Raw genomic sequence first — 26,514 nt, 5'->3', positions numbered from 1 at the left:
CATTATCACCGTCCTGCTACACCTGGTCTTCTGGAAAAAAACCCAGTAACTACCTATGTCGTTTGTATTTTTTTTTTTTTCTTTTTCAACCAGAAAGCAAACAGAAGCTGCATAAAACTTTCCTATCCTTTCAGAACTCGGTGCCCTTCTCATAAATTTTTATGCACCATTTAATAGATGAAGAGAATTCACAGCATTTCTCAAATCCATGGCATTCAATTACAGTCAGATTTCCAATGCAAGAGCAATAGATCTCTCTTCTTGTATCCCTTACAGTTTTATGTGAGAAGTTCTGCTGTGGTCTTCCCAGATCCCAGCAATCTCTATCTTACTAAGGGACTTTTTAAACACTCAGAGCCCTTGAAATTCAAGTCAGACAAACTTCCAACAAGACAGTGGAAAACAATTTATTTGACAAATTTCCAAAGTGGACAAATTTAGTAAAACATAGGCATAAAACTAACTTGTACAATGGGGTTTTGAATACAAAGTAAAGAGATTGGGATGCCAATACCTGGCAATCACTGTTGCTTTCTCAGAAGAGCATAAATTCATAGCAAGAGCACCAATGGAAGCACTGAAACAAAATCTCACCCAGCCAAACCACATCTTCAGTGTGGTCCTGGAAACAACTCTGTAAACACCAAGGGCCTGCATCACCCATGTAGTGCTAGCACCTTTGTCAGTATATCCATAGGGTGTGAGTCAAAGACCCTGGCAGATGGGTCTGGCAATGACAGCCTGTCCCTTGACTTTGCTGGGCTGTGGATGAGGCCCTAATTCAATATATAGTACAGTTAGTGGGTTCCCCTAGTGCCCAGGTGCCTAACTCCTAGATAGTCCTATAGAAACAATACTCCCAGAGAGCTCACCTGGAATGAGACAGCTTGGCACTTGAAAAAAAAAAAATCCCACTAACTGGGCTCAGAGAGATTTTTCAGGAATGGAGTTTGGACCATAACACAAGTCAACAGGTTATTAATGAGGTTCCTGGTTTCACTGTAGGGCCATGAAGGCCGTTTAGTGAAGGAGTGCAGTTACGTAGTTTTTTCTCGGGTTTCTTCCCTTCCCAATGGCTGCTGTCCATCTTTTATTTGGTCAGCAGTGCCCAGCCTCCTTGCTCGAATGGGAGCATCAGCCCTAAGGGATGCTCCACCACCCATCTCCACCCCAGCCCTGGGAAATCAGTGCCCCATCCCATGACACTGGAGGCCAGACATGCTTCTACCAAGCTCGAGTAATGTAGCCCAGCCCTCCCCAGGTACAAGAGGTATGAACCAAACTTGCCAGCCATGACAATGATCCCTTCTCAAAGCTTGTTGAAGTGTTGAACGTTTCACTTGAAGCACAGCATTGGGTTAGGACCATCATGATGTATGAAAGAAAGAAGCAAATGAACAATAAACAATAAATCTGAAAAGAGCAAAAATCAGCCTTGTGAGACCAGGCTAGTTCTTAGTGGTACACAATTCCTCATTCTGATTCTTTTTTGGCAAAAACCAGTGGGATGAGATTGTTACTGGTGTTCTGGTGGCCTGCTGCTGGGTGTGCTTGTGTTTGCCTGCTGTGGGGGTGGAGAGGCAGTCATGGGCAGGGAGGGAAGTTGAAGGCTAACAGAGTAGAGATGCAGGTGATGAAGCAGGGGGAGAAGGAAGGGGACTATACCCAGCCAGGCTATCTGCACAGATGCAAATTCCTCAGATCGGTCAAGAATACTGTTAATTTTCTGTTTTGTTGGTTTTCATTTTTAGGCAAGACAGAAAAAGGCACGGCCTTGGCAGAAACCCACCCAGACACTCAGTCAACAGCTATCTTCCTGGAGACAGTTTGGTAGAAGACACCACGCAGCAGAGACGTATAGTCAGGCACGCGGAAGAGGTGACGCTCCCCGTAGACCACATCGTAATCTGCACTCTTCCCCGTGACCAGGACACGGATGTTGGGCTCGTTGGCTTGGCTGCCCACTGCCAACACATAGATCTCAATGCCAGCCTGCTGAGCTTCCTGCACAGCCCTCTCAATGGCCCTCGCCGTAATCCCTTGAGAGTTGCCGTCAGAAAACAGCAGCACCCTCTTCTTCGCCCCAGCACGGGAAGATCGCTGGTACAGGCCCGTGACGTACCGCAGAGCGGCGTTGACATCTGTGGCGTCGTTAATGTACTCCATGTTGTCGATGGCTTTGGCGATGACCGTGTAGTTGTGCTGGAACTGAGCTTCCACCTTCTGTTGGTTCCTGCCGCTGTACTGGACGACTGAGACGCGCACGGAGTCATCAGCAGGCTTGCCGGCCTCCAGGAACCGCTCCGCCAGCCTCTTCACGAACTTCTTGGTGGTCTCAAAGTTCTTGCTTCCCACACTGGTGGAACTGTCCACCAGTAGCGTGATGTCCGCCAACCCAGTGAAGGTGACTGCAAGGGGAAAGGCCCAGGGCTAGTTACTCTGTATTCCTCCTCCTGCCTCCTCCACGGAAAGACAGTGAAGTCACTGGCTGTCTCACTGGCTTCCTGCCTTTGTCAGACTTGGGAAATCTCCAGTCCCTGGGTATTAGCTTGGTTTCCCCTACCCCAGTGCTGTCCTACACTTGTCCTTTTATCCTTTCATTCCATCTTTTATTTGGTTTAGGACAGGCTGCATTACAGGTACTTATCTGGCTTAGGTAATTCCATGGCTCTTGTTGCTTAAATACAACGCTGTCCCCTCGCATGTCTGGGGAAACACTTTGTCTCCCAAGGCTGGCTTCTTTCCATGACGAGTCTGAGGGCTGCACATACTTCTGACTTGGAGGTGTACCCCACTAAATTCCCCCCAGTACTCACTTTTCAAGCACCTTTTTCAAATATCCCTGCCATGGTGCTGATTTTTCTCATGCTTCCACCACCAAATAACAGTTGATCTCATTACCTCCCTCAGCTAAAGCCTGTGAGTGCTAAAATCTGGCACAACCTCCTCTCTAGCTTTGAGATGCCAGAGAAAAAACTGTCTAGGTTTTCTCCAAGATGCCTTGGGCTGGTGTATGTGTGAGAGACCCTACGAATTTCTGACAAGGCTTCCTCCATTCTTCAGCCCAGGAGCCTCTCTGTTGCAAGAGGTCTCCAAGCTATGCATTCCCACAAACTCCTATTTCCTCTACCACAGCACCCACGACTCCTTCATGTGGGAGGACGCGTCAATACTCACTTGGGCAGGTGTAGTCTGGACATTTCTTCTCTGTATAAGAAAATCAGAAAGAATAACATCACCAGCTGAACCAGGAAAACCACTTCTCCTATAGCTTGCCACAGAAGGGACAAACACTCACACTCACAGCCATATCATACAAGATGCTGTGCAAAGGCTATAAATGTGCACCAGAAAACACAGAGGTGCATGCTTGAATAATGCTGCAGACAGAGATGTCCTGCAGCAGGAGAGGAACTGCACCAGGCTGCAAAGTGTTCTGGGACATAAGATGTCTTTGTCCCTTATTTAACTATACCTTGAATGCTGTTCTCTTCCCTCAATGCCTTCAGCGCATGACTGTGGGAAGGCAAGGGTACCCCTCCCTCACCCTTTGGCTGAAGCAATCCTCCCTACCTTCCTTATTCCCTCCAACCACAACCTCTCACCCACCTTGGCAGACATAAGAGGTGATGTTCTGCAGGAAGGTGTCATCCAGGAGCTCAGCGTAGTTGTCCCTTTGAATAGACAGTCCTGGCCTGGTAGGTCTGCTTAAACAAGCAATGTCATTCAGATGATCTGGATTTGGGGGGTTCCGGAAAATGTCGCCTATTCCAAGAGAAACCACCTACAAGAAAGTGAAGGTTCATCACTGTCTGTTCATCCATGTCTGTCACTTTGTGAGAGTGCTTCTAGTGGCCTGTGTCCCCCCTGCCCTAGCCTTGGGTAACAAAGCCATGGAGACCCCCAGAGACCCTGCACTACGTTGATGCACAGCTCTTGTGTGGGGTTGCCTGCAGGCAGGATGCTTCCCCTGTGCCCTCACCGGGGTGACGTCGCACAGGGAGCTGAGGGGGGTAGGGTCCCGCAGCGTGTCAGAGCGTCCATCCGTGATGACGATGGCAACGCGCTTGTCAGAGGTGAATCTCCGCAGCAGGTTGTCCCTGGTGAACTGCAAGGCTTCTCCAGTGTAGGTGCCCCCAGCAATCCATTTCAGGTTCTTGACTGCCCTGCAAGCACAGACACCAGTGAGCCTGCAAGCCCTGCCCCAGGAATGCTGAAGAAGCCCTTGGGAACACATATCTCACTGATGCGCTTGTGAGGCAGTGTAACATCCCTGCACGGGGCTTTGGCCTCAGCACCACCTACAATGCCATCAGCTGCTTCTTTCCACTAAAGAACACTGAGCATCCTTTCCATTGCAGGAGCTGCTGGTCTGGAGGTAGAGGATGGGAGGTGAGTAGGTATCCCTGGGTCAGGTCTCTGCACAACATGTCGAGACCCCACAGACTCACTGTTTGAGTGCGCCAATGTTATCTATGTTGGCATCTCCCATGGCCACCAGCTCCTGCGTGTTGTCGTGGCTGTACTGCACAACGCCCACACGGGACTCCCCAGGTTCAAACTGTTGGAAAAAGTAGAAGCCAGTTAGGGCAAGATACCTTCAGGGGTCCTGGAGAACTCAGAAATCCTGCCGGTGGTTTCATACCGAACACCTTCACAGCAGGCTCTGCCATCTCTCATCTGCCTTATTTCAGACAATAGGGGCTCCAGCAGGAGCAGATGCACATGTGGGCCAGTTCAGTGAGCCAGTCAGGGTCTTACCTGCTACAGACACCCAAAATGCTCATTGTGACAAGGAAAGGACTGAGAGACTGATTGATCAGGCAAGTACTTAATGAGCTGGGACATGAAAGAAGAGTCCCTTTGCCCAGAAGAAGCAAAATGCCTATATTTTGGGACAAACTGCTCTCTCATCTCCATCACTTTAGGAATCTGGGAGGAATCAAGACCCACTCCAGTTACACACTTGAAGCTGAACCTTGTGGAGGCTCTTTGGAGTGGAGGCATCTCCCTGGTTTTCTGCTTGCATTGAAAAACAAGCGTGTCCTGGCACTTGGTGGAAATCTCACCTTCACACGCTCATCCTTGCTCAGGCGATCAATGACTTTGATGATGAAGTCCTTGGCAATTTGGAAGTTCTGCAGGCCGATGCTCTCCGAGCTGTCCAACACGAAGAGGAGGTCGACGGGTCCGCAGGTACACTCTGCAACAAGGCACAGGAGCAGAGAGGGTTGTGTTTTCTGCCTGAGCAGCTCATTCAGAGCAGCACATTTTGCAGGGAAGCACAGCAAAGCAAGCAGCTGATGTCTGCTGTTAGTCCTGACCAGGTGGGTGCCTGTGCCCTATCTACCTGCAAAGCACGGTGTAAAATAAAGTAGCAAAACAGCTGCATAGGAGAATTGAGAGCCAGTTTACTAGTTTTTCCATTTGCATTTTGCTCAGCAAAGACAGACAGCATTTCCAAGCTGTGAGTACCCTTAAAACACCCAGTAATTATTCCAAAATGCATTTCCCCATAAGCCTTCTCACTTCTTCCATTCACCCAGCCCAGGAGGACAGAGGTTACATGGGTGGGCTGGAGGGGCTGACTCAGCTTGCTCCCCCTCTCTCCCGTGGCTGAAGGACATCATGTGCCCTTGGCTCTTCCTTCAAGCTTTTGGACTGCAAACTCGACCCATCAGAATAGCGTCAGAGGAGGAGAAAAAAAAAAAAAAAAAGCACATTTCTCTGCAGACAAGCACAGGATCTGGAAGGAGGAGGACAGAGCTGGACCACAGTGTGCCATTAACTAACGTTCTTTTCAACTGCAAAAAGGGTGGAGAAAAATCTGCCTGAAGTTTGCTGGCACGGGGCACCTCGACAAGAGTTCTCCAGTGGTAGGACCCAGCCACAGTAGCCTCCAATCTGCACAGCACCCCAGAGAGAGTTTGCTGCCCTCCCTGCCTTCCTCATGCTCGGTCCTCCCCCCGCAAGCTCTCACCATGTCTCCATAGCAGAAGACAAGGAGCAGGGAAAGGGAGGGGTGCAAGCAAGGATAAGGGCTGGCAAATATTTGCAGAGCAACTTTGCCAAGTAACACTCACCACAGCAAGCTAGAGGAGAAGGGAGAGAAAGAGAGAACGTTAAAACACTTCACATGAGGATTTTTCATGCACTAATACAGACTACAGGTTTGTGTTTCCGAAAACTCGAGGACAGCTGACCCAGCCTGAACAATTCAAGCTCATGGAGGTTTCCCTCCTGTTTGAAATAACGAGATTTCTCTCTTGTTTCAGGTTTTGATGCCGTGACCTGGAACGCTGCATGCAGCAGAGCTTCGTTTCTGCACATGCTTATACATTCTTATTTAAATAAGAATAAAAGCTAAGCCTGGAGGGATTAAGTAAATCACCAGAGTATGCAGCTCAAACTCAGCTCTCTATCTCCTTCCAGCACTTCATTACTGGCCATGAGCCAGAAATTCTTTGCAGCACGTGTGTGCTGCTGCTCCCCATGGCAGGACACCCCAGAACAGATCTGTCTTTCCTAAACGGGAAAATCAGGCCCTGCTATATAAGAAAAAGTCATTGTATGATGGTCCACACAAAGGTTTTACAGAACTTTGCTTATATTTTCCCTGATGAGCATTTGTGTATGTACAGAGCCACAGACATAGCAAACCAGTCTGCAACACGCAGAAACCAAACACCAATGTACAACCTACTCTAGAGATCAAGCTGGAAGTCCCTCGGTCAAGAGAAGGGATGGCAGCATACAAATATTTACCTCTTTTGGGTTGCTGTCCCAGCTGCAGGGAGGACCTCCCACCTCTGCCCCAGCTTATTGACCTAAATGTGACTCATGGAAGGGCAGCAAAGCCCATGGCATCCCTCTGCACACTGGGATGGCCCTGCTTGCTGGGACCCCAGAGAAAAAGCAGCTACACCAGCTCAGCAAGGAGCCAAATGGGGTAGGAGGACCAGCACATGGTACTCACAGCACATCTTCATGATGATGTCCAAGATTTCACATTCCTGAAAACAGAAGTAAATAAACACCTGAATTACAGTGAAAGCAGCTTCCTGGCTCCCAGGTGCTGCCCACCACCACCACTGCTTTGTGCCCTCACAGCAGGTCCTGATCTGGAAATGAATGAGGGGCAAGTGGGCCACACTACAGAGAGAACTAGCATCAAGGACATCTGGACAGTGAGACTCAATATGACAGTAACGAGGGGCAGCCACCACCCAGCTTTAGAGCACAGGGCTCCTGCAGCAGTGACCCCCTCCCGGGAACCACCACGCATGGCAGGGGAAACACAGATCTAGCAAGCGAGCAGTCCCACTCACATCTGGTCCTGGAGGCCCCACAGGTCCTGGTGGTCCCTGTCAAACAGAAGCATGGAGACAACAGTTACAAGCGCAGCCAGTCCTATCTGTGGCATATTCTGCCGATGACTTTCTAGGCAAAACAGAGTTAGGAAAAGTCTCTTGGTTTCCCAGTTGCTGGCCCCTGCACTGGGCTTTGAGCAGGTACATCTGCTTGCATGATGTCCCAGGGCTGCACAGCGGTGGGGGGAAGGAGACCCACTTCCACACGTGCCATGCCCACCGAGGTGTGAAGGCAAGCTCTTGCTGCAGGCAGCAAGCACACAGACCATGTCTGATGTGGCTTGGCATTGCCCCCACAATACCCAGGGGATGGATGAATGCCATTTGCTGGGAAGACGCCTCAACTTCAGCCTCTAGACTACAAACTGAAATGTTTTCGGGTTCGGGATGGCACTCCAAAGGGCTGCTTACCCTTAATGAACCTGATCATATGAGAACGCTTTGCTCATGAAAAAGCACAAGTGCCTGTCATTTCTGCCCTGATTTGAGACCTGTGTACCAGGCTGAAGCAGAGGGTTTTCAGACTGTCTTGTCCCTGCTATGACCAGGGCCAAGCACAGCACATCAGCAGCGAGCCCTGCTGTTGGGAGCTCCGTCAGGCCAGCATGCTGCGCTCATCGGTGCAAACCTTGCCAGGGTCCCTTGCTTACCGCGCGGCCTTCAGGTCCCCTATGGCCCTTCGCTCCTTTGATGCCCCTGGGACCAGGGGTTGGGTTCTGGAATGAAAACAAAAACAACATCCACTAATCTGTGCATGCCAGGATGCAGCACCTTCCCCTCCAGATGTCTGCTGAGCCCTGCTTAACCACAAAAGTGTTATCTGATATTACTGTACCCAGCCAAATAAGTTAGGGCTTGGGAGGGTTGGGACAGACACTGGGAAAATCTCCCAGTGAGGCAGCACAGATGCAACCATTGGTGCTATCTGGAAGCACACAAAACCTTGCAGAGGTGATACTCACCTCAACCTAACAGATCTGGAGGTTTGCCACCCATAAGCTGTAGGAAACAAAACAAACCTCTGGAGACAGTTCTCCTTGCCATCAAACACCACTCAGTGGCAAAGGGCACTTGCAGACTTACAAAGCCTGATGGGCTCTGACCATTAGGTGAGGTAGTGTCAGAGACCCAGCCCAAAGCTCCTGCACTGTGTTCACAGAGAAAGATGATTCAGCTTTATGCAGATAACTCACATCATTTCCAGGGTCTCCAGCTTCTCCTTCATCACCTTTAGGGCCAACATAGCCTTTTGTTCCCTGAAAAATAGTAGAGAAGAGACTCCTTCATGGACCGCTGTTGTTAGCACAGTGAAGTCAGTGCTGGCACACAGTGACCTTGTGAGAGACCTTCTGAGAGCTGGTGTGAGAGGGGGTGCAAAGAGCAGCATATAGGCTCCCTAGCACTAAATTGTAGTGTTGCTGAGGGACTGAGCATCTTAGGTGGCTTCCACTATTACAGCACCATCCAGCTCCCCCTGGGTGGCAATTCCAACCCCAAACTCTGGCTCCAGAGCTGCAGAGACCACCGATGACAGGCTGCTGCCCTTGGTTGTTACCACCAGTGCACCAAGGCAGGACACTTCCACCAGAAACATCCATCACAAGGAGAGGCGGGCAGAAGGAAAAGAGGGTTTGAAGGACCAGGCTGCTTCAGGGAGCCCATTTCACCATGCAGGTGATGGAGAGGTTCTAGGAGCCAAACCACCGGCCAGGGCAATTTCTGTTGTATATATTAGCAAGCAACACACTTACGTTAATGCCAGGGTCACCTCTGTCTCCTTGCTGCCCCTGGGGATGAAAGAAAGAAAGCATGTTAGGTCTGACAAACAGAAATAATGGTCTTACAGTTTCAAAGCAGGACAAAAAAAAAAAAAAAACAACCAAAAACCAAAAAACAACAACTTACGGGGGCGCCTGGGAATCCAATTGTGCCATTCCCAGAAGGGCCATCCTCCCCCTGGTAAGGAAGGGAAAAATATGTGAGATAATGAAGAACAGACCCCTTAGATAGCACAGCAGTAGGATCCTGACTTCCTTGGACAGTTTATCTCCACAGCAAAATATCTGTGCATAAAACATGTGGCTGGTAGGCTGGACATTGGTGCAGACAGGTAAAAAAGGCAATCTTGCTGTTTGCAATCTGCACAGCCACTGAGAAGAGGGTGATGCTGTCTCAGAGACTGGGGATACAGCCACAAGCTGGGAACAGACTTAGCAGTATCAGGTCTCTGTTTCTGGAAAGCACACCTCAAAATACCTCTCTTTAAGCCTGCAGATATAATGCATATTTAAAAGCAGGCTGATTGCAAGTTTTCCTAGCATCTCAGCTGTGTACAAATGTAATTTCTTTTCTCCGTGAGCTGGATCAGCCTGTGTGGAACCAGATCATTGTACATCCTTTCTACATAACATGCAATCCCACCAAACAAATAGCACTCACCCTTTCTCCCATCAGGCCAGGCTCTCCAGGCAGCCCAGGTGCTCCAGGCAATCCCTTTGGGCCCTGGAAGGAGAAGAAACAGCAGCCAAGCATTGCACATTATCCTTTGAGCTGGGAAGATGATGTCTTCTGAAACAACCAGCTATCACCACAAGCCCATCACAGGAGATGTTTTGCTTATACAAGAACAGTGCAAAGTCCACAGCTGGGCTTAGGATTCAGCTTTCTCCCTGCCCTGGGCATCAAATCTGCCAGCAGATTTGGGTGGCTGCCCTCAGAGAGCAGGTCCCCCAGCTTCTGTGACAGGAAGCCATGCAGATTGTGGTGTGGCTATACCTTCTCCATGAAATGACCCCTGGGAGGTTGGGAAAAAGGCAGCCATGGCCTTAAGGACCCATAAAAAAATGCCTTGGTATATCTATCAAGAAGCTAGCACTTGAATTTGTACCTACAACAGGCTTCCAAGATCCAAGAGATCTAGGCAGCATATCCTGGTCTTCCCTTCATTCCTTCCCCCACAAAATGCGGTGATGAAGCAGCACTTACCTCACTGCCACGGGGGCCATTGTCACCCCTGTAGCCCTTGGGTCCCGGGGGTCCAGCCTCGCCCTGGGGAAACACAAAGAGCTCTCACAATAGGGATTTTTGTCTTGGTTCCCCTCCTGTCCTGAAGGGCTGGTCCCTTAATTTCATGTGTGATGGGTGGAGGCATCCACCTCATGCTCTGGTACCCATCAGTGAGTCACCTCCACCTCGGCCAGACTCACAAGAAAGGACCTATTGATGTGGATTAAGGCAGAGGGAAGATGCTTCAGGAGCTGTGCCCAGCTCCTCCTGTGCCCCTCACCAACTCCTCTCTGCAGAGGTAGCAGCTCCCCAGGCTGGCTTACATCCCACTTGCACCGCAAAACCCCATCAGAGGCAGTCCTGGCCAAATCCCTACTGAGCACCAGTCAAAACAAGAAGCTTTCTGGGCCAAGGTGTGACACTGCAGGCACAGGTTGAACATCGTGTGCTCTCAGCAGCAGCTGAGCTGCAGGAAGGAGCAGCCTCTGAGCAGAACCTCCAAGGCCTGGAAGCCATCCTTGTCCTCCACACTTGGGTCTGGTGGGGAAGAAGCCCAGGGAGGTAAGGGTGACGCTTTCTAGCAGAAAAGCACAGCTGAGTTGCACAGTGGCATCTCATCAGCTGTGACAGAGATGTCCTTGGGGTAGAGAAGTGTACTTGCTAGAGCATGTCACCCTGAAGGTGACACAGACCTCCTCCTCCACAGAGTTCTTCCCCATGCCCCAGAGCTCAGACGTGTCTGGGTCACAGCCGGGCTTGTAGAGGCCCTTCTGTGGCTCCAAGGAGTTTGTCCTCAGGAGCTCTGGCAGTGTGTGCTGGAACAGACCAGAGCTGTCACTCTGCCACATCCCATCTGGGCAGAGGCTGTTCACTTCATCAGCTGCAGGGATGGCCAGAGACAGTCAGAGACAAGAGAGGAGGTGGGAGGGGGGATTTTTTTCTCCAAGAGCTCCAAAAGATGCTCAAGGAAGCCCCTCCACCTTCTGCTCAGTGCCAACAGCACTTGATGGGGTTTACTTGCCAGGAGATTGGTAATGATGCTCTTGCCTGCAGCTCTGAACACTGGAGCAAGGCAGCAGCTCATGTTGAGCTGGGTGTGAAGCCAGTCCCCGGGCGATGGAGATGACAAAGGTGGGGAGAGGGAAGGCAGAAAGCAAGCTGTGATGGGAGCTGGGAGTGAGCAAGCAATGACAAACTGTCCTCTCCATCACCGCTGCTGCAGGCAGCAAGAATGCCAGTTCAAGATTCCTGACCTCTGAAACATTGACTATGATGAGCTACATGACTGCAGGCTCCTGGTAGGCAGAAGGCAACACCTGCTCAGTGATACCTGGGCTTCAGCAGCACATGCCCAAGAGCCTCCTCCATATTTTCAGTGCATCATCAGAATCTCTGAGTTTTTTGGGGCTCAGCCTAGCCCAGCTCTGCAGCCGCTTTCTCACCACTCAAAAGCTGAGGAAGCTGTAATCCCTTCTAGCTGTCATCTCTGCTCCCTCTTCACACAACAGCAGCTGGGAGAAGCTGGTGCCAAACATCCACGCACACTGCATGCACCCTTCTTCCAAGGAAAGGTGCACAGGTGGGTGCAGAGAACTTAAAGCTGTACAGTGCAGAGCACTAAACTGCTCAAAGGCGTGTGACCTCATATTTGCACAAAAGCCCAGAAGAGAGAAAGCTGGGAAGGAGGGACACAACTCATGATCGCTCACATCAGCCAAAGCTGGATCCAGAGCACCCTTGGCTCGCACTGGTCATGCTTGTCCTCACTGCAGCACACAGTGCAAATCCCTCATGGCCGTGGAGGAGTTTCTGAAGATGCAGGATTTTGGATTGGGAAATCTTCAGCAGCTCCCTGTCCATTACTTTTCAAGGTGCAAAAAGAACTGCAGGAGGGACAGGCACCAAGGCCGAAAAGAGAGAGGAACAGCCAAACCTGCCCATGAGGATCAGGGAAAGAGCGTGCTGACCCTTTGTTTGTCTCGGATAGAAAGAGGATGAAAGGGAGTCACAGGTTAGTGGGAGCCCTTTCCCCTTGCCAAGAGAAATACGCTCCAAGATCCAGAGCTTGCAGATAACAAGGCTTGAAAAACACTTGTGTTTGCCAAAGTCCTACTCTTGCCCAAGCACAATTACACATTTATTTTTAATTTGGCCTAGCAAAAGCGTTCTTCTTCAGCTTATGGAAAAAAAATCCTTGCTTTGCAATTGCTTTTGTAATCTCCCTGGAGCTGTGGAGGTGGTGGGGCAGTCTTTGGTCTGGGAAGGTGTTCGAGGTGCTTCTGTAATGCTTCCCTCTCTGACAGGGGTTAGACACAAGTTCAGTGCTGGGGAGGGAAAACTGGTGTCCCACAGGCTCAGTGGCAGCAAGGGGACTGTTCTTTTCCCTTTTTCCTCATCCCCACCAGTGAAGACTGGCTGGAGGCAGGATCTACCCCAGCCTGGCTCCCCACCATACTTACACAGCTTTGGCTCCCAGGCTTATGTCAAATATCCATCTTAATTGATTTCTGCACAGTCCTTCTGCTTTGAACCTGGAATTAGCCTCTACCACACCAAGAGCAGCTCTGGTCATTCTTCCTTCCCTGGTGTCAGCTTGCAGCACCAGTCAATTACGTATCTATATCCAAAGAGCTGCCTTTCCATCAGGGCCACCTCCCAAAATGAGACCTCACACCACAGCAGTGCCCAATAAACTGGATGCTGCCAGACACTCTTCGGTTGCAAGAGGAGTTCAGCTCATCTAAAGACAGTACGATCTGGAAAATCCTCCTGTGTGAATTTGGTGCTGTTCACTAGCATGAGACAAGCTTGAGGGAATCCCAACTCCAGGCAAGCACAACCCTGGCACAGACATGTTCTCCCTTCAGGCTGCAGCATGATGTAGGTCTGCTGTGGGGGTCACCCATGCTGGGGATAATGTGAACACAACAGCAGCCCCTTCATGACTGTCCTGCACTTCAGATCTCCTTCAGTGCTCTTCAACATTTGGTCAATCATAAATGAATTCAAAAGCTGTCTCGTCTTGGTCCGCACACTGATCTCCATGCTTCACCTATTCTGGAAGACCTGCTCCACCAGTGTGGGAATGTTTATCTCGATATTTCCTTGTATCTTGGGCTCCATCAAAACTGGTGGTATGAGTAGGAGGGGAATTGTCCCACAGAGCCCTGTCCAAGAGTGTTGTCAAAGCATGCTTGCTCAGGTACAAAGACCCAGTTGGTCGTTGCAATCAGTGCTTTTGCCCTGGAGGATCAACCCAGCAACACCGCCAGACCCAGAGTTATTACTTGGGAGCTGGGTATGTCTTTGGGAAGAAAGAGCCTTTAATTGTACAGGGGGCAAAAGCCTTTCTCAGGCTGGAGATAGCCAGCTCTGCTCTCCATAAAGCCCATGGTGTCTGGGATCTGTTCCTTGAGGTGCACAAGGACAAGCAGACCCCAGAGCAGGAAGGCCAGACCTTGCAGCAAGCAGACTTAAGGAATTCTGGCTTTGAGCAGACTCTGTCTGCGTATGCCAAGGGTGTCACAGGCACTGCTGGAGCTCTCTCAGGCTATCCTCACTGACACAAGATGTCTTATTGACTCCCCTGACCACGGTGAGCAGCATCTGGCCCCAGGCCTGAACATTTTGTGCGTTGCTTCAGCTTGCACTTGCCAGTTTCCAAATCTGTCAGATGTGTTGACATCTGTTTCCATGGGATTGGGAAATGGCCTGGAGGTTGCTCTGTCCCCAGCCCGGCAGCCAAGTCTCCATTTTACTTTAGCCCTCTTCATATGCTGGGTTCACCCAGAAATCACTCCCTCTCTTCACCAGCTTTGCTACCTTGTCTGGAAGACGCTGAGAACTTGCCCCAAGATGGTGTGGCACAAGTCAAGCCCCTTACCTGACTCTCCTCACTGTCCTAACCACTTCCACCTGGGATCCAGAAGGTTAATCCAAGCTCTTACCTGGTCACCAGGTGGTCCGAGGGGTCCTTCCCGCCCTTGGTCACCAGGTGGTCCAGGCTCTCCCTGAAAAGGCACACAAAGGGCATGAGAAACTCAAAGAGGGACAGGTGTAGGGTGCAAAGGACCCTGCATGCAATGGGGAGCAGAGGTGCAGCACTGATAGCACATGCTGGATAGAAATGCAGTTGTCCAAACAAGGAGGCTTGAGGCAGATGCAGGAGCTGGGTAGGGAACTATCAGAGGTGTGGGGAAAGACAGGCTAGTGTGGCCACCTTGAAGCCAAGATAGCTGTAAGAAGGTGGCCTTCTGAAGGGTGGGAGTGCTTGCCTCTGGGTGACATGTTTCAGCTCATTTTGTGTCAGAAAAGCAAAAGTCTGGAGAGATCCATCTTTCAAGGCTTCTGCAGATACACAGATGTGGCCCTGGCCCCAAAACCACGTAGTGGCTTTTCCCAGCCACACTCTGCAACCATGGCTGCTTTTTTAGAGCAGCTCCTGCCCTGAGTAGTCTGCATGGAGAAGAGCTACTGTCCCTATACATAGGCAGCAATTCCAGGTTAGCAGCCTCCATCCCTCCTTTCTCCAGCCTGCCAAACTTGTGGAGCTATGGGAATTTCCGAGGAAATGAGCCAGCAGATGGGGAGGGATGTGTCCACATCTCATCACTGGCGCTTTCCTCTCTGCTTTGCCAACATTCAGCACCCTGAGCTGGGTTAGGGCTGTTTGCAGAGGATTAACAGCCCAGGAGAACCTGGTAAGTCTGAGTCTGGGTGTTCTTGCACCCCAACAGCTCCAGTAAAAGGAAATGCCCAAGGGTATGGCTCGGTTCCATTTTCACTTAACCAGTGTGGAGAGGGACAGTCTTCCACCAGCCCAGCAGAGCTGCATCCCAACAAGGCAGTGTGCCTGCCAGACCCAGGCTGCCTTCAGGGCACCTTCCCCACCTAGACCCACAGCCAGGAGCGAGCAAGCCAGGGAGGCAAAAGGAGAACCAGAAGGCATGGCCCCCACCCCTGCAGCCCAAGGACTTGCTGGAAGCTCCTGGCAGTTCAAAACAAAGCTTTCCCGCACCCTCCCAAAGTGGAACGTTACCCCTTACAGAGCTGCAGGACAGAGCTCTGCACCTTACAGCCAAGCCACTCCTGAGATCAGCCAGCACCAAGCGCTGCAATACAAGTGTCTTTGCATGAGGTGCTGCTCTGCCTGCAGCCCTGGGGCCAGGCAGCCCCCAGGGAAGGGATGTGCTCAGAAGCTTCCCCTTGACAATCACACCTGACTTAAAACTTTAAGGAAAACAGTTGAAAACTTGGCGAGCAAAAGCTGCTGTTTGCAAGCTAGAAGCTTCCACATGCCTAAGCCAAACAGTAAATAAAAAACACAATTTCCAAAGGGCCCCAAGTGCCAGCGGAGACGTTTCTGGCAAGATTATGCAGCCTCGTGCTTGGACTACAATTTGGAAGGAAGCAGCTCATCATCTGCTGAACAATTTAACTCCAGGACACTGGCTTGTCTTCACCTCCTGCACACATCTGCCCCACACACCACATGCGACAGCGCCACTCCCTGAGCACTAAACGGGAACTGGGAGGCTGCCAGCAGACCCCTCCCAGGGCAGACCTCTGTCCCCCATCTCTGAGCTGGTGGTAGACACTCGCTGTCCCCACTGCAGAGACAAGGGAGGAGTGGTGGCAGCTGCCCGGCAGTGCCAGGACATGTCTGGCTACCCACCGGGATGCTGCTCCTCGACACCCTGGCTCCCGCTGTCCCCACCCTGAGCAGGAGCACCCCTTGTCCCTCCCTGGCGTGCGTGACACCTCTGTCGCTTGCCACATGTTTGTTCTGGCCTGCCAAGGGCTCCTGCTTGTCCCTCCCACACTCGCACTCGGTGACTCAGCCCAGCAGGCAGGAAAAATACTTAACTAGTGACTCCCACCCAAAAGGGGAGGGTGTCCCCCCCTCCACTTCCACACCCAGGCCTTCCTTTCTGAGCCACTGGTACCACACTCAGGCCTTGAGCAGGACATCTTGCCTCTTTGCTCTCCATCAACTGGTTTTAGAGCCATAAGGCAGGGGTTGACCACTCTTCACCTGCTCTTGGCTTGCCAGGCATGTCCTCCTTTGGGTTCTGGCTGTTTAATGATTAGTTACCAGCATAAAGGAGCAATTGCTGGGGGATAATGGCAGGTCCCCCCAAGGCTGGTAGGTAAAGGCTCTGCGCTTGCCTGCTGGCCCACAGGCAGGTGGAGTCAGCCACTCAGCACCTATTTCCAGCCCCTGGCTGCCAAGCATGACCCCACTTGCAAGCAGATGCTGAAAGCCATCCATGGATGCAGTTACCGGCTCTCCTCTTGGCCCGCGGTCACCCGGCGAGCCCGGAGGGCCTCTTTCTCCATTGCTGCCCTGAAAGGAGATGGTGGGAACACAAAATTGAGACCTGCTCCCAAGCAGGAGTAAAGCCTTCCCCTGATCACTCACCTCCAGCCCACCCCTTCTGCAGGGTACCAGTCCATGCCCTGCCAACACGGTGCCCAGCAGCAGTGCCCTCGCTTACCCGTTCTCCAGGAGGACCATCCGCGCCAGGAGCACCCTGCAGAAAAGCAACGGGGTGAGTCAGGAGGTGGGAATGGTCAGCAAGCATGCATGGAGGGCATCACAGGCAGAGGACTCACCTCATCGCCAGTCTCTCCTGCTGGTCCAGGCTCACCTTGGTTTCCAGGTGCACCCTGTGTGAACAAGCCACAGGGGTGCAAATGAGACAAGTCAGCAGGTTTTGGAGCAAAGCCCTGTGCTCTTGGGCAATGTCTGTTTCAAAGTCAAGGCTGGCAAAGAGGATGCCTCCCCCTCTGGCAGAGGGCTGAGGATGCTCCCACACAGGTGTTTCACTCACCTTCTCTCCAGGGTTGCCGGGAATGCCCTGTCGGCCAGGTTTTCCATCGTCTCCAGGCTCCCCCTTGGCAAAGACACAAGGCACTGTCAAGACTGCATCCAGCCGTGGATTTCGGCTCCCATGGTGCAGAGGTGTCGCGAGCCTCTGTGCACCCCAAGCCCCTTTGTGGGCTGCTGTCCCTCCCCTGGGAGCTCCACATCCCCAGGTAGATCCCTCCACCACTCCACCTGCCCAATGCGAACCACTTTTCACAGCAGCCCCCCAACATCTCAGGGATGCTCATATGCCAGGCTTGGGGGCATCCGCCAACCTCAGGCACACTGGGAGTCACACTGGCCAGATCTTAGTGTGGGTGACGTGCAATGTCCTCCAGCACAGGCTTGCTCCCAAGCAGTGCAAGGAGGCCAGCGATGGGTCCATCACCACCTTTCCCTTTTGCAGGCGGGTGGGATATCAGCACCTCTCCTCCTGCGTGAGGCTGATCAGAGAAGCTCACCTTTCCACCCTTGGGTCCATAAGCACCAGGATCTCCCTTCGGTCCAGGCGGGCCTTGAGCTCCCTGTTGAAAACAAAGGCAGTATCACTGAAAACCAAGCCAGCATCACTATCTGTAAGAAATCAGGCATGGACTGAGCATCCCAGCAGGAAGGATAGGAGGGATGTGTGCTTGGGAGCAATGGTGGGGATGTCATGGCACTCTTGCACTGTGAGCTGTGCAAGCAACACAATATTTCTGGGTGGTTGGTCACAGCAGACTGACATTGGTTGATTCTGGCCTTGCCTGTCTGACACTGAGCTCTTCTTTGCCAAGTTCCCTGTGCTGAAGAGCCTCCTGTCAATGTTCCTGCGGCTTCCCAGGCAGGCCCATGCAGCAGGGGACAGCTTCCAGGTGAGGACAAGTCAGACTGCCCCATGGACACCTCGAGATGCCACACCTGGGATGAGCATTGCGTGTCTAGAGGCACATGTCCAAGAGCAGCCACTCCCTCCCACAGCTCCCCTTTTTTGGGAGCCCCCTGTTTCCACATGCCATCACAGCAGACTGGCAGCACTGGTTCATTCATGTGTGAGGGGCACCGCTGGGGTACATACATCAAATCCAGGTGAGCCTTTGCAGCCAGGTAACCCAGGGTATCCAGCTTCACCCTGTCAGACAGACAAAGCAGGGGTCTCCATGAGTGATGTCCATGGGAAGACTCCATCCATCATCCCAGAGCCCCAAAAAAGGGACATCCCAGCCCTGTCCCTGTCCAGCAGATGGACAGCCCTGCAGGAAGGGAGCCCCACTGCCCCATGTGGGACACTGTCCTCATTCCTGCACCCCACAATGGTTTTGGATGGGCAAAAGCCAGGGTTCTCAGGCTAAACAGACTGCCCTAGAGTGGGGATTTACCTTCATGCCATCTATGCCGTCTATTCCACGCTTGCCTTTCTCACCCTGAAAGAGAGAATAGGGACCATGAAGAAGGGATTTCCAAAGGCCCTTCTATCCCCAGGTGTCAACCAGAAAGAATAAATGGTTCAAAAGCAGAGGCTGACCTTGGCTCCTTTGGCTCCTCTAGAGCCCTGCAAAGGGAAGGAGAGAGATGTCAGGCCCCTGTGCAGAGTAGATCCATCCCCCGCACCATGCTGCGGTCCCCATGCCAGCTCAGTCTGGGGGTACAGGCATTCACCATGGCCCTGCACACTTCTGGTCCCTCATGTTTTGCCCGACTGTGCCTATTGCAGAGTGCTCATCCAAAGCCCAAGGCTGTGTCAGCAGCAAACTGACTGATCCCAAGGGATCCCTGCTCCTGGCATGGGCAGGGCTGGCAGAACAGATGGATGCACAGGCACCTACCAGACCCCAACACCTGGCAGCTTCAGCCTGGGCTAACCAAGCAGAGGGACACAGAGTTCTTCCCTCAACATCCTCATCATCCTCACCTTTTCTCCTCGACTTCCTTTGTCACCCTAAAGATGAAAGGAGAGAGGAAATCAGAATGAGAACATGCAGCACAAAGCCTGTGGCCCATCTAAGAACCATGCCCGTCACCCTGCAGCCCCACGTACCTTCATTCCTTGGTAGCCAACAGGTCCCATGTCTCCTGGCCTGCCCTAGAGGACAGAAACATAGTGTTATGAAGGCAGATACTGTCACCACTGTCAGCGTGCGGCAGTTTGCCCCAGCTGCCGTACCCTCCCACAGGAGGCTCCCCCATAATTCCACTCCTTGTCTCTGGGCACAGGACCATTGTGAAGGGCAGAGGGCACCTGCCTTCACCTCCACCATCTCCAGCCCTTCCTGGGGATGAGGAAAACGGGGCATTTGGGGACACATCATTTGGGATAAAAGGGAAGGAAAAAATCTGTGTGTGCATGACATCCAGTTTCCAAATTGGGAATGCACAAGCTGAGTAACTGCACACTCACATGAGTGGGAGAAACGCACCTCCCAAAAATAAGTGCATCTAGTAAAAAAAAAAAAAAAAAAAAAAGGGAGGAGGGAAGGAGTTTCCTCATGCTATTAGCTAATTATATACCAAAGTTTTCCCAGTAACACTGGTGTGCTTGTTGTGTCAGAGGACGCAGGAGGGAGCCCAGAGTCCACCCTTGGGCTGGCACACATGAGTCAGAGATGTGTCCTTCAAGAGCAATGGCTATTTTAGGTGAGGAACAAGGAAGCCTTGTAGTAACAGAGGAGGGGGGCACCCCACTGCCCACCAGGAGTCACTGCTCAGCAGGGTGGCTACGGAGGGGGACAGCTGGCTGTGACACTACATGGAAACAGGGTGATGCAAGGGCAAGGGCTGGGGAGGATGCATCAAAGAGGTCTGGCCAGAAATGGCTGAAAAATAGCCCCTGTGCAGCATCAACAGGGCTGGTCCTTTACTTACAGGGTCTCCAGCCTCTCCTTTCTGGCCAGGAAGACCTGGCTTGCCTCTTTCTCCCTGCAATACAGGACAGAAATAAAGTTAGCTTATCATCCCCAGGAACAGAACAGTGACCTGTTGAAAGGAGAGCAGATAGCAGTAATGATCCATGGATATGGGGAGCAGATGATGCTGAATGCATGGGAGCACAGTGTGGGTCCTCATCCACCTCTCCATGGAACAGTGGTGGGGTGCTGAGGACACATGCCCCACAGATCTCTGAGCATCCCCAAGTGAGCCCATCCCACCAGCCCACTACCACACCATGGCTGGTCCCTCACCTCATTGCCTGGGTCACCAGGAGGCCCGGGTGGCCCTCGGGGAGGCTACAGGAGAGAGATATGGGTTAGATCAGCCACCAAGGCACCGCCTGGGGCCATGGGGATGCAAGGGGAGGGGATGGTGTGGCTTCCAAAGCCCAACTCACCTGGCACTCGAAGGAGCAGCACTGCCCAAAGAGAAGGAGACAACAGCATTAGAGGCAGTGGGCAGCACCAGGGCCAGGCTGCACCCTGCCAGGGGGAGCTCCCCAAGCTGACAGAGGCTGTCTGCAGGGCAGGGCTGTGCCACCAAGCCCCTGCTTGGCTGTGGGTGACCCACAGGGGACAGACTCAGGTACAGGACTACGAGAAGCAAGGCTCTGGTGGACACTCACCGATTGCTCCGTGTTAACTTTCTGCAAGACAAAAAAGCAAAGAGAGGAGATTTAAGTGGGACAGGTGAGCCCAGGGAGGAGTGGGCTGATCGTACGGCACAGGCAGTACTCACAATCATATCGATAATGGTGTTGATGGTTTCCTCCACATCAAGCTCCCGGGTTGGCTTCAGGCTGGTGGCAGTGAAGTTGCGGCGGTAGGCATGGTCCGTGGCAATGATGTTGAGCCGCTGGTCCTAGGGTTGGGGGTAGGGAAGGCAAAGTGAGACCTGTGGGTACCCACACAGGACCCATCCCCAGAGACCACCCTGGGGACCCACATCCTCCCTCCAGCGAGAGACTCTGATGGGCACTCAGAGCCTCCTTTGCCATTCTAGGGGTCCTGTTGTCTCACTCAGGATCCCTGCCGGGAACATCCCCACCACGTTTCCTACCAGGTGGTTGGGGGAGATGGCGACAGAGAACACTTTGATCCCCAAATGTTTGGCTTCATTGGCAGCATCATCCAGGCCTCCACAGGGCTCCTTGTACCCTTCCAAGGGGTGTCCATCAGTCACCACGATCAGGTATTTATTCTCCTTGTGATGGGAGCCACTGCAAGGGTTTCAACACAGGATTTAACATTGCAAGGATTCAGCAGATTTATCTGGAGAGGAGTGGCTTGGGAACCTCTGGCCACTCACCCCAGGCAGTGCCCCAGCCAGTGGTCAGGGCAATGCCTCATCCCAGTAAAGCTAGGCACCAGCAACCTGCCACCCCTGTGCCTATTTTGTACTTAAATGATCTCTCTCAGCTTGGGGACAGCTCTGCACAACACACAGGGACATCCTAACCCGGATGCTTCCAGCCTCCATCCACCACAGCCTTACCATCAGCATCAGATGCCTCCACCCCCACAGCCTTACCCAATGAGCAGCTCCTCGATGCCTCGCTTTATGGCGCAGTCAGTGTAGGTGCCCTTCCCAATGTAGTTCACGGCTGAGACGCTGTTTTTCAGCTCGTTCCGGCCGCTGGGCATTGAGGTGAGGCTTTTGATGAGCACAACCTCATCGCTGTAGTGCAGCGCTCCGGCATTCCACACCAGGTTGCGGTCGCAGCGGTAGTACCTGCACGGGCACACCAGGACACGGGCTTTCAGCACCTTCGTCCACTCCCTGCCACCACCTCCGCTTCACATGCACTGGCCTGCCATGCAAAATGCAAACCCTCTGCCAAACATTGCAGGGCTTTGCTAGGGCTTCCTGCTGTCCTGCAAGGCTGGGATGTGCTTCACATGCAAAGACCAGCCTTGGGAGCAGGCAGTTTGTCCAGGAGGTGGAAAAGCACAAGTGAGCCACTGGTGGTGTCCAGAGACATCAGACAGTGTGGTAGAGAGGCTTCCCAAAGAGGTACCAGGCTGCAGTGGCTGGAGCTGAGCAGGAGAGGCTGAGCCAGACAGCCAGGTGTGTGTCTGCAAGGTAGGTAACTGCTGAAACACCCCACCCAGGACTGCAGTGAGGTTTCCTCTGCTGGATATGTTAAAATAAAGAGGGACGCCTCCCTCTGAAGGATGCTCCTACTGAGACAGATGAATGTGTGTTGAAGCCCTGTCCTATGCGCTGACACAGCCTGCACCTGTGACTCCCTGGGACAGAGGCATCACAACTCCCTGTGCTTCGGTCAGTGCCCCAAAAATAGTCTTTTCAGGATGCCAGGGACAATCTCGAAGGGATGGGGTTGCACAGCTCCCTTGCTTTCCCAAGCTCATCTTCTCTCTGCCCAGCAGGACCTTTCCTAAAGCCACCTGAGAACTGCCTAATGCTCTCCCCTCCACCCCACATCCGTCAGTTGCCTCACCATCACCAGTTGCCATACCACACGTGCTGTGGATGCCTGACAGCATGGTATGCACAGTGCTTCCAGAGATGTCTCCAGCACAGGTAGGGCACAGGGGTTTTTGGCACGGGCTCAGGAGGCCCATCCCTCTCTCTGCATGCAGCGGAGGCTTTGGACAAAACCCAGAGTCTTTCTTAGGAGAGAGTCATGCTGCATTGATGGAGGCCTGGCAGGCCGTTCTGAAGCACAAGGCTTCTAGTGGCCACTCCATACCTTGTAAAGTAGCTCTCTTGCCTGGGCAATGGGCAGGTGATCTGTTAACCACCTTCCACCTGTTTTGAGATGCAGGCCCTGCCTCTCCAGCTCATGCAGCACTGAGGCATCCCTCCCGGTGCCCCTCTGGGCACCAGCACGTATTTCCTGCTGTCCCTATGGCCTCAGCAAGATCCATGCGCCTTCAGGACTTGTGGTGCTCCCACACATCCCAGGATCTCCCACCAGCAGGCAAGCCATGGCCTCTGCCTGCAGCCCTTCCCAGCATCACCCGCTCTGGGATCTGGGAGCTTTGGCACTCCTGGGTGACCTCACCCTGGGAAAGACAGGAGCAAACCAGGGTTGGTGGCTGCAATAGTGGGTGAGGAGGTGGCAGATAAAGGGCTGGGCACTGGGGTGGATAAGGGGCACCCAAAGCTGGGTTCAGTGCTGCAGGGTGTCCCTGATGGATGCCAGTTGCAAGGGAGGGTTTGCTGGGCTTAACATCAGAGGTGCCTTGCTATCACTCAAGCACCTGGGTTGTCCTGGGCCTGGGCAGCTGATGGCATGGGGATCAACACTGCTTTGGCACTATAGAATAACCACCCAGACAGCCAGAGGTGGTGGGGCTGGGGTGTTGCATTTACCACTCCAGGAAAAGCCCTTGCTTTCTGGAGAATGGGTGCAGGCAGCCCTGCTAAAGGCACAGTACTGGCCTCAGCATTGATAGAGCAGAAACAGGGCGACACAGACCGGTAGAGGGAGGAGACGCTCCCACCCCCTCCCTGGCTTCCTTCCTTTTTCCTCTCCCTCCTTGATGGTCACACAAGGTAGTCTCAGCACCCCATTCAGCACCATCCCTAAAGCAGCCTGGACCAAACCCCAGGAGGTGTACCTGTTTGTCAGCTTATCAATGAACCGGTTGGTGAAATCTTTCACTTGGGCAACCAGGTCCCCAAAGGGTTTCACTCTCAGGGCGACACTCTCAGAGGTGTCCAGGACGAAGAACAGGTCCACAGGGCAGTCTGGGAAGAAGTGGAGAGGGAGGAGTGGGCAGGTGGCCTCACTGCATCACCTCTCAAACCTGAGCTCCCCCCACATCTGTACCCATCTCCCCTCCCAGTGCCTGCACCAAGAGAACCACTGTCAAGTCCCAACCCCATGCAAGACACAGAAGTACGCACAGATGGGTGAGGTTGCTCATTTCTGTTTCATCATCAAGTGTAAGCTGGACAGAGCACATACTCAGAAAACAATGCTTTGCAGGGTTTAACAGTTTCCTATCATTTTTTTCCATTTACATTCAAAGGATATCTTTGCAATACTAATACTAGTTATTGTGTAAAATAACATGCAGCTGCAGCAATCACTTAAAAAAACAAAACCAAGACATGATAGCAATTCATACAATGAGAAATTAATGATTTTCTGACACATTCTGGCACAAATATCATTGCAAAGGAGAGCAAAAATGAAAGCGTCCCTTAACAGCCAGTGTCAAAACCAAAATATTTTACAAAGATAAACTGGTATCATCTGTTATCCCCCTCTCCTGCACCCCCGTGCTACTGGTAAGATCTGACAAGACAGAATCAAGGAGAAAAAGCCAAAAACCTTTTAAAGTGTGTATGTCTTGTAGATTCTTTCTGATCCTACATCGCTCTCCCTGTCAAACACAACTATTCCGCCAAACGTCCCAACAAAACTGCGGCTGTGTGCAGCAGCGGAGAAGTCTGCCCAGGAGGCAAACTTATCTGAAGATCCAGGGGAAGAAAGCCACCCTGGGAAGCAGCTCGGGCTTACCTTCTGCATTTGCGACCCGGGTGGTGATTACTGGGCGCTGAGCCCATGAGCCCCCTCCTAGGAAGCCGGCCGGAAGCAGCAAAGTGAATAGAAAGTCTCGCAGCCTCATTTTTCTTGGTTCAGATTACCATTGAGCTGGATTGAAGGAAAAAAAAAAGAGCAGGGAAGGAGAACCCAGCAGCTGAGAGAGGCCACGATCCAGAGGCAGGAGTTGCTGAAAATATTTTTTACCGCTTTCCCCTTGGTTTCCGTGGGAGGGAGAGCAGGCAGGAGGGTAAGGGTGAGGAGGAGACTTCTCCAGCCTGAGGACGGAGGGAGGGAGGGAGGGATCAGGGGCTGTCAGCTGTGAGTCAGAAATGAATGAGGCATTTCTCCTTACCCTTTTTCTGGATGTCGCTGTACCTGTCATGACACCCTAGCCACTGGGTGCCTGCGGTCTCTGCAAACCTCACACAGGGAGCCCTGACATGGGCTGTGCCCAGCACCAGCATCCCCCTCAGGGGTCAGCCTGCTCTGTGGGGCAGGGGGATCGGGGCACCTGCGAGACTGCTCCCTCCCAGCTCCACGGACAGGGGGACAGGCATTCCCATTGCATCCCCACCTTCATGATAGCTGGCCTGTCTTGCCCCTGTTGACCTGGGGTGTCCCCACCACTGGAGCAGTTGCATCGTCACCCAGGGATGGGAGCACCATGGAGGCACCACATTTTTGAAGCACCACCTTGCTCCCCAACTTTCAGGGCTTTCCACTCAAGCCAGTCAGAAAGCTGAGGGGAAAACTGAGAAAAACCTCACAGGGACCCCCACAGACTGGGAATAACCCCCAGCTGGCCATGCTCAGGGGAAGGAGCAAGGATGGAGTCAAAGCTGTCAAAGCCAGGAAGTAGAAGCAGGAGCCCAAAGCCCTTAGGGATTCCTGGAGATGAGCATCTTTCCTGAGGACCTGCAGCAGTGGGGAGCTGGACTCCACAGCAACGACCCCCAAGGTGTTGTAAACCATTTGCTCTCCATGGCCAGCACTGTAGACAAGTCCCATGCTGCTGAGCTCAGATTCAGACTGCCAAACCCCTCATCACAACAGGAGCATTATGTGCTATTGGAGAGAGATGAAACACCTGGGTGCTGATTCTGCTACAGCTGTAACCTGCTCCCACAAGTACAGGAGGAGATCAAAAGCTGGCATTAAATAGCAAATTGATGGTTTGTCCAAGATGGCTCCAAAGGGCAAAGAATTGACAGCACAAACCCCATCAGTACAAATGGTTTGCACACAAGTTGGTTGCACTAAAGCAGAAGGAGATGTGCTGTGCTGCTTCGCAGGGCCATGCAGGGCTGTCTGTCACATCCATCACCCTGCCTTTCACACACCACTACTCTGACAGCATCTTTGTGTGAATGATCAGGTGAAAATGTCATAGACTTGGCTGTAGGAAGTCGTCTCATAACAACTGAAAAAAAAAAAGCCGTAGCTGCACTGATTGCAAGTTACATCAGTGGAGTAGCTTGTCCACACTATTGAGGCAGATGCATCAAATAATGACTCTTTGGATAAACAAATCTAAAGTTAGCGGGGGAAAAAAAAACAACCCACACAAACTTTGCTGAAGTGAAACCTTGCAAACCCAACAGCACAACAGATGATGTTTTTCCTGCCAATACAAATTTAGGTGCACCTGTGGAAGCTGACATTAAAACAAAATAAAGAGGAGAAGCTGGTGATCCCAAAGAGGGGCAGGACTGCTGCTGGGCACCCCATCTGCAGCTTCTCTAGGACTTCGGAGAGCCTCAGGGTGCCATGTGCTTTGACGGAGGGGCAGCCAGACCAACAACGCTCCTTCTGGGAGGGAGGTCGGGCAGCATCAGAGGCCG

At 52.4% G+C, this 26,514-nt stretch overlaps 1 protein-coding gene across 1 annotated transcript; it reads right to left on the bottom strand.

Moving 5' to 3' along the window:
* Nucleotides 1–391: 391 nt before the first annotated feature.
* COL6A1 (collagen type VI alpha 1 chain) lies at nt 392–24,958 on the bottom strand. The gene is made up of 35 exons (XM_065840420.2): nt 24,647–24,958; nt 23,739–23,868; nt 21,682–21,882; nt 21,211–21,370; nt 20,890–21,012; nt 20,777–20,797; nt 20,549–20,569; nt 20,403–20,447; nt 20,086–20,139; nt 19,262–19,306; nt 19,136–19,162; nt 18,749–18,775; nt 18,603–18,647; nt 18,302–18,355; nt 17,706–17,768; nt 17,210–17,272; nt 16,992–17,045; nt 16,874–16,909; nt 16,660–16,722; nt 14,324–14,386; nt 10,356–10,418; nt 9,810–9,872; nt 9,276–9,326; nt 9,122–9,157; nt 8,564–8,626; nt 8,021–8,086; nt 7,329–7,364; nt 6,977–7,013; nt 6,084–6,092; nt 5,070–5,203; nt 4,452–4,561; nt 3,983–4,166; nt 3,610–3,784; nt 3,178–3,207; nt 392–2,408 (listed from the first exon to the last, which is right to left on the bottom strand). The coding sequence occupies exons 1-35, from the start codon at nt 24,753–24,755 to the stop codon at nt 1,798–1,800; spliced, it is 3,072 nt and encodes a 1,023-aa protein (XP_065696492.1). The 5' UTR covers nt 24,756–24,958; the 3' UTR covers nt 392–1,797.
* Between the last annotated feature and the right edge of the window lie 1,556 nt (nt 24,959–26,514).

This window comes from Patagioenas fasciata, chromosome 7 (genome assembly GCF_037038585.1).
Source record: "Patagioenas fasciata isolate bPatFas1 chromosome 7, bPatFas1.hap1, whole genome shotgun sequence".
NCBI lineage: Eukaryota > Metazoa > Chordata > Aves > Columbiformes > Columbidae > Patagioenas > Patagioenas fasciata.
The sequence above is the reverse complement of the archived record's forward strand: the minus strand, read 5'-3'. Positions and strand labels throughout refer to the sequence as shown.

Bases quoted from the DNA above. Each gene is read 5' to 3' on its own strand.
- COL6A1 (XM_065840420.2), bottom strand. From the start codon at position 24,755: ATGAGGCTGCGAGACTTTCTATTCACTTTGCTGCTTCCGGCCGGCTTC. The intron at 18,776-19,135 runs GTGAGGATGATG...TTCCCTTTGCAG, and splicing joins AAGGAAGTCGAGGAGAAAAG to GGCTCTAGAGGAGCCAAAGG. The intron at 9,327-9,809 runs GTGAGTGCTATT...CTTCCTTACCAG, and splicing joins CTGGCCTGATGGGAGAAAGG to GGGGAGGATGGCCCTTCTGG.